This window comes from Otolemur garnettii, unplaced genomic scaffold (genome assembly GCF_000181295.1).
Source record: "Otolemur garnettii isolate 467f Iridium unplaced genomic scaffold, OtoGar3 scaffold00090, whole genome shotgun sequence".
Lineage (NCBI taxonomy): Eukaryota > Metazoa > Chordata > Mammalia > Primates > Galagidae > Otolemur > Otolemur garnettii.
Window position 1 is genome coordinate 4,059,731 of NW_003852485.1, and position 7,318 is coordinate 4,067,048.

Genomic DNA, 7,318 nt, shown 5'->3' on the forward strand with positions numbered 1-7,318 from the left:
CATGGGCCGTACACTCTGGAGAAATGAGGGCTAGGGGGTTATCACCTCACAGGAAGGCGGCAGCTCCCTTGAGGCCCAGGCTGACACTCCGGAGCAGGGGCAGCTGAGGTGTTTTGCCTGTCTGCACAGGGCACCAGGCAGCAACCCTTTTGTCTGTGTCTGTATCTGATCACTCTCTCTTTCACAGGGATCCTAGTGCGGAGGAAAGGTGCTGTGTTTGTCATGGGGCGAGCTGGTGAGATAGCAGGGCAGAGATGAGGGCAGCAGGAAGAGGAGATGATTATGGGATGGAAGCCCACATTTAAATGCAGGAGTGGCAAAGGGAGGGTAGGAATGGGCAGCATTCATGAAGAGAAGGAGGCGGCAGAGAGAGGCCACTGAAGCCCTTTATTGCAGCATATAAAGAGAGTTCCAGGCAGGGGGCGCAGGCTGCGTGGGCGAGGAGGGAGGGTGGTGAACCTGCTAGCACTGAGAGCCTCACATCCACCTGCACAAACACAGCTGACAAAAGTCCTTCGTTCACAGGCACCTGCCCACGCAGCCCTGCGTTTGCACCTTCAGGGCACAGTCCTCTCTCAGTCTTCAGCAACTTTTGAACTGACTCCCCCATCTACTACATTCGGTGTAAAGTGAAGACAAGCACATGAAAGGGATTTAGGACTGATAATACGTACGTAATGCTCCACTACTTTTTCTAATCTGTTTAAAGGATTAGCAAGTACAGTAAATCTTCTCAGACACAAATGCTTAAATTCTTTAGGATTCTTCGATGCACTTTGTAAGTAACTAGGAAATTCTATTGCAGGATGTGTGTGTGGCGGGTGTGTGCACGCACGAAGCAGTCACTACATGGCTTAAATTGTGTAAATAAGAATTATATAGTTTACCTGTAATGTATGAAACCCAGAATAACAGCAATATTCCCAAAGGGAATCCAGCCTGCTTCATTGAATAAGGCAATCCTGGAAAAACACAAAATGCCCCCCTCCTATTAATCAGATAGCTAGAAAACAGACGTTTTCCCCTGATCTCTGCATGTAATAGGTAAATTTCCATGACGTATTTGTTAGCTGTGCATAAGGAAAGTACTAAAATTAAATGTTAACATACTAGTACGTATTTCAGAATAAAATGTTATGAGGTTAGGGACAGGTTTTAAGAGAACAAGTTTACGAGGTAGAGGAAGAAGAATTAGAAAGCAACAAAGGAAAAACAGAAGCCAGTGCACAGAACTAATGCTTACTTCAAGGTAAGGGTGGCGTATGCCCAAGATTAGGATATGAGGAGCGCGATGGCGCCAAATCCTTCCTCATGTGCTGGTCAGGATATCAGAGGGGATAATGAGGAGCACAGAGGGTTACGGAATATTAAGAGAGACTGACTCACTCTGGAGTCATAAGGAGCAACCATGCAGGAAAAAAGGAGAAAAGTGAGAGGCAAAACTATTTTTTATAAAGCTCAAGGCAGTATATAAATTATTTTGTATCATTTTTAGTGAATGGACCATTTTATATTAAGGACAATACACTATTTAGAATAAATGTAGTTACAGTATTTCCACCCATAATTTTTCTTCTCTGCAAAGTTTTGCCTTTAAACAAAAACAAAAAAGAAATTCTGCTAAGCATAATTAAGTGGTAGATTTTAAGGTTGCTGACATGGATCTGCTTACAGTGCTCAGATCAGAAATTAGCTCTAGATTCTTACAAGTGGAGCCACCCAGGACTCCATGGTACACTCCAGTGCAGAGTTTCTAACAAATCTACCTCTGCTTTTTTCTACTTCAACTCCAGCAATTCCATTTTATGCATCATGTGAAAAATATAAAAGTCTATGTATAGATAAATGTAAAAATCAAGAAGCACATTAATTTGTGAAAAGGAGCTCAATCCAGATAAATGTTCATTTTCCGAAGATGATAACAGAGACTAAAATGTCAAAGAGCTTCTCAGTGATTATTGCAGTTTGCAGGATTTTGTTTGGTCCTTGTCTTTTCTGAAATGTAATGTTTCTAAATAACAAAAACAATAAACACACACAAACCCCCCTCCCACTAGGTTTTGATACTTTAACACAATTCATTTAAAATTGTTTGTGGAATGTTTCCCTGGCCTCTATTATATGGGTATGCTATGAGCTGTTCATTTCCCTTAATTCTAAATGTTTGGCTATTTTGTTTTTAAAAATCACGTGCATTTTCAATGAACAAATTTGTGCTAATGACTAAGTGATATTTTAAAATAATATATCACAATACATTTGTACTTTAAAATTTAACATGGTATAGACAGAAAATATTGTGTGAATTTAATTTTTTATAAGATTGATATATATTCACATTAAGCTTTTGCATCTCCAATATCTAATACTTCTAGAAGCTAATAAAATGATGATTCCAATAATGGTGGCCATTTTAGGAAAAGAAAAAAAAAGAAATTAAATAACACTAACAGTTCACCACACAGTTTAAGAAAAAAAAATCAGCATCGGTATGCAGCTCCACCTTAACCCACTGCCTCTGGAAGATGCTCTCCACCTTGGAAGGGGTATGAATTATAATTCCATCTTCAGCCTAAAAGCGATAGATGTTTAATGTTCTGTGGAGGTGGAGAGAAAAGAAAGCTTTTATGGCAGAAAATTACCAATGTTCTCATTAAAGATATTTTTAAAAAAATAATCAGTGAATTCTAGTAGCACCACGAGTCTTAAATTTCACCTTTCCCTAAAATTAAAAACAAAATAGAACACTTACCTATTATACTGGATCCTATAACGGAGTTGACAACATTACAAATAGCAGCAGACTGACAAGTTTTCCTCTTATGTTCAGAAACCAGGGTTTGTCCGTCATCTAGATCTCTCTATGACGATAGAGAAAATGTTACCCAAACACATATTTACTAGCTCAAAAATTAGAAAAGTGACAGACAAATGTGCAAGGCAGGATACTAACACGATATTAGTAATGGTAAGAAATGGCAATAATGATAATACAATAATGGTGAAATAATGATAAAGAACGAACGTAGTAATAGCTAGAAATTCAACAGAGCTTTGGAACAAACTCCACCCTAATACGTTGAGATGATAGATGCTACAACTGCTGCCGAGCCCAGGTCGCAGGCCCTGTTAGGAACGCAATGACGTGATTTGGTGAAATAAAGAGTAATATTGAAAAATGACTGCCAAGGAAAGGGGATGTAAAAAAAGTCAGATTCAGGCAAAACTTTTTCTCCCAGCAAACCTTCCGCGGGGCTGACCCAACTCCAGGTAAAGACAGCTGAGCTGCCTCAAGATGAATGAACTGGCCTCCAGAGCCTGCCGCGGGCGCCAGCTTACCTGCGGCGGGACCCCGAGCTGCTGGCCCTGGTAGCTCATGGCTGCGCGGTGGTCCTGAGCAGGTGGAGGAGTCTGCGGCTGGCACCGGCTCTCAGCCAGCGGCCTCCTCCCCGCAGCCTCCCACACAGCGACCCGCGGCGCCAGACAGCGGCGGGCAGCCGGTCCGGTCGGCGCCCCGGGGCCCCCCAGCCAACCCGGCGGGCTGCAGCGCCAAGATCTCTGGGCTGTCGCAGCCTGGGGCGCTTTGCCACCGGAGTTTGCCCAGCCAAAGGTACTTCTCCTCCAGATGGGGAGATACACAGGAGACTGCCGATCTGGGCAGCCCGGGCTCCCTCTACCCTGCGTTTATGCCCCCCCTTCCCACCCCTTCCCACCCCGGAAACACAAAGAGCTACTCTTCTCCAAAACTGCAAAGTAAGTACACTTTGTTCCACCCGCACGGCCCTGCGCAGATTGCACAGTGGTGACGCCTCGTTTGAGTCCACCTGGGAGTTGGCGCGGCTCTAGCGTCTGATGCTCCGGAAGGGACGCGGTAGCGCCTCGCTCCCAGGAGCACCTTTTCTGTTAGCGCCGCCTCCTCCCTACACCTCTCCTAGGGCAGAGATGAAAACTTCGGACTTTTAAATGAAAAGTGGAGGACTCGTGAGAAAATAAATTATCCAAAACTCAGAAACGTTTTCCTAGGGTTTTACCAAACTTGATTACTGAGCGTGTTTTGGTCATGCTTTTTGCTACCTTTTCAGGAAAGGAGACTTTAAGAAAAGGAAGACGGATAGTTACTTGATTTGGGAAAGGAGCTTTAAAGGGGAAATGAAGAATGCAAGGGGTGGGGAAGGAGAAGGCGCCTGCATCTGAGCTAGAATCTCAAATGACCATCGGCTCAGGTCTCTTCTGTTAGAGAAGGTGAAGGGGAGGCCCAGAGAGTCCTCACTCACTCAGAGACAGAATGCATAGGGAACAGTTTGGGGGACACTAGGACTGGTAGTATGGCATCATCCGTATTAAATCCAGCCCTCCGTCGGTTTCCACAGGGATCCTCTAGTCGCAGATGACTGCAGCTCCTGCTGACTCCTAACTGCAACCTCAAGAAAGACTCTAGGATAGGGTGACCAGATTTTAACATCTGTAAGGCGGGACAACATGGGGGGGGGGCGGGCCTTGGGGCAGGGGACGGGGCAGGGCCTGACAACAATGCAAACTTTGATGAGCAGTTCTCGATAATCACTTCTCAGCAATTATTTATTACAGTTTAACATTATAAAATTAACCAAAATAATATAAAACTCATATTCTGGCGAAATAGCCATATAGCGGCCGAAAACCGTATATTCCCTTCTTGTTCTCCAGCCCATTTGTGCATTCTTTCCAAAAATCGAGACTTTTTTAAAACACCACGGGACGGGGCAAATTGTTGAAAAGGGGGACTGTCCTGCCAAAATCGGGACGTCTGGTCACCCTACTCTAGGAGCAGCCAACCAAACTGCTTTGAAAGCCTTGACCAGAGAAAATGGGAAAGAATAATATTTTTTATGGCCACTAAGTTTTGGGATATTTGCAGCCAATTTAGCATCTTTCTATACATATTTTAATGGCATTTTTTCTAATTTCAACAGTAGTATTTATTTATTGTGGTTTCAAAAGTATTATATTCTTTTTTTTTTAAACCATGATTCCATGTATTTTATTGTTAGGATTAAGCTACAGTAGATGGCCAGTAGCAAGTGGGTAGATCTAAACAGTCTATAAAGAACACATTACATAATGTAATATGGGTGATGTATTAATTTCCTGTGCTGCTCTTGTAAATGACAGCAAACTAAGTGGCTGAAAAAGAATATAAATTTGTCATCTTACAGTTACAAAAGTCGAACGTCCTAAAATCAAGTTGTCCTGGGGCTGTGTCCCTTCTGGAGGCGCAGGGAGAATTTGAATCCTGGCCTTTACCACCTTCTACAGCACTGGTTTTTTTTTTGTTGTTGTTATTTTGTGTATTTTTTTAAAATTTCTTATAGCATAACTGTGTACATTAATGCAATCATGGGGTACAGTGTGCTGTTTTCATATACCTTTTGAAATACTCTCATCAAACTGGTTAACATAACCTTCATGTCATTTTTTTAGTTATTGAGTTAAGACATTCACACTCTGCTTTTAGAAAGATTCAAAAAGTATTATATTCTTAATGATAAAGCTTAAAGAAAGAAAAAGACACATAAAATCACTACCAATTCTTTCATGCAGAGATAAAGTGAATGTTTTAGAAGGCTACGGTTTGTCCCGTTACCTAGTATGTGACTTGTCGGGGACGGGTGTATGTATTCACATGCACAGAAGTCTTACTGAGGATATTTAGTTCCAGACAGAGGCCATGTGAGTCAGACTTTCAGAAATATAGAAAGTCTTAAGTTTTCTATCAAATTATATAATTATGTAGATAATATACATGCCTTTGTAGGATTATTAACATTTTCCTCATTATTTGATTACAGTCCAGGTTAGGTGACTGCTAAGAGCACCTTTTAAAAATAATCAAAGGAGGTTCTATTTTGGCAGAAGTTTGAATTTAGAAAGCTTTTTCTGATGTCTAATTCCTTTCTGATATTACTAAGTTTTAAATTTGGATGATACTAGAAAGAATAGTGTTCAGTCCAGGTCCCTGAGAAAGAGTTACGCTAATCATTAGTTAGCTTAACAGATTGGGACCTCAGGCTCTGGAAACAGAAGGGGGGAAAAAATAACCCTGGGTTTTAAGGGATCTTGGCAAGTTGCTTAACTTCTTGAGCACTAATGTGCTTGTTTGTAAAAATGGAAGACTAAGAGTAGCACCTCTCTCACGGCAATAGTGGTGGGAATTCAATGAGATAACCTATTAATTTTCTTTTTAGTTGACACAATAATCAGAGATATTCATGCTGTATAGAATGATATTTCGATGTATATATACAATGTGTAATGATCAAAACAGGTCATTAGGATGTCCATCACCTCAAACCATTATCATTTCTCTGTATTGAGAGCATTCCAAATCTTCTCTGCTAGCGTTTGGAGCATTTACAACAAAGCATTGCTTACTTTATCCATCTTACAGTGCTACAAACACTAGAACTGATTCCTCCTATCTGGTTATAATTTTGAAGATGCCTATTAATATTTCTGTTAGTTTCCTAGGCTGCTTTACTTTAGTAAAGTACCATAAACTAGGTGACTTAAAACAATCATAATTTGTTGTCCCACTTTTCTGAGGCTAGAAGTCTCAAGCCCAAGTGTCCGCAGGGCCTGCTTCCTCTGAATCCTGGGGGGGGGTGCGGGGGGTAGGACCCTTTCCTTGCCTCTTCTTAGCATCAGGGGCTTTGCCAGCATACTTCGGTGTTCCTAGGTTTGCAGAGGCATCAGTCCAACTCCACATCTTTACATGGCGTACTTCCTGGGTCTCTTCACATACCCCTCCCTGTACACTTCTGGGTTTATGTCTCAGTCCAAGTTTTCTTTTTTTATAAGGATATCAGTCATAGTAGATTAGAGCCCACTCTAATGACATCTTAACTTGACTACACTTGCAAAGACACTATTTCCTTTTAAGGTCACATGCTAAGCATATAGGGGTGAGGACTTTAACATCTCTTCGGGGAGGCCACAAATTAACTCATAGCCCTATTTTAAAATGATTTAGCTAATTGTTTGGTACATATTAAGCTCTAAATATTTGCAGCTGCTGTATTCAAAGAGAAAAATACATTTCGCCAAAATCATATAAGGTAGAACAAATTTTGATTCTGCAGCAGAAACTGCAGCTTGGTTCCGAACATCTATTCTCTCTTCCTCCACCTTCAGAGAGCCTCTAATTTCCTCCACCATGAGAGAGCCTCTAATTTTTGTCTAGGTGTGGCCACGTAGAAAAGGGAATAAAATTCACATCCTTACTTGTAGCTGGTTGCAGTCATGCAGCTAGGTGTGATCAAGAGTATGCAGGTAAAATGTG

The 7,318-nt window shown here is 41.6% G+C and overlaps 1 protein-coding gene across 3 annotated transcripts in view; it reads right to left on the reverse strand.

Annotated features, from left to right (window-relative positions):
• Window positions 1-3,390, reverse strand: part of SLC38A11 (solute carrier family 38 member 11) — a 59,621-nt gene extending 56,231 nt beyond the window's left edge. Inside the window, exons 1-3 of one of the 3 annotated variants that reach the window (XM_023516354.1) lie at window positions 3,340-3,378; window positions 2,753-2,861; window positions 888-962 (exon numbers count right to left, since the gene is read on the reverse strand). In XM_023516354.1, the coding sequence (XP_023372122.1) occupies window positions 888-962; window positions 2,753-2,861; window positions 3,340-3,378 (223 nt within the window). Of the gene's footprint in view, window positions 1-887; window positions 963-2,752; window positions 2,862-3,339 lie in introns of all 3 variants that reach the window. The other 2 variants (XM_003795146.1, XM_023516355.1) reach the window with 2 other exon arrangements.
• Window positions 3,391-7,318: the final 3,928 nt, after the last annotated feature.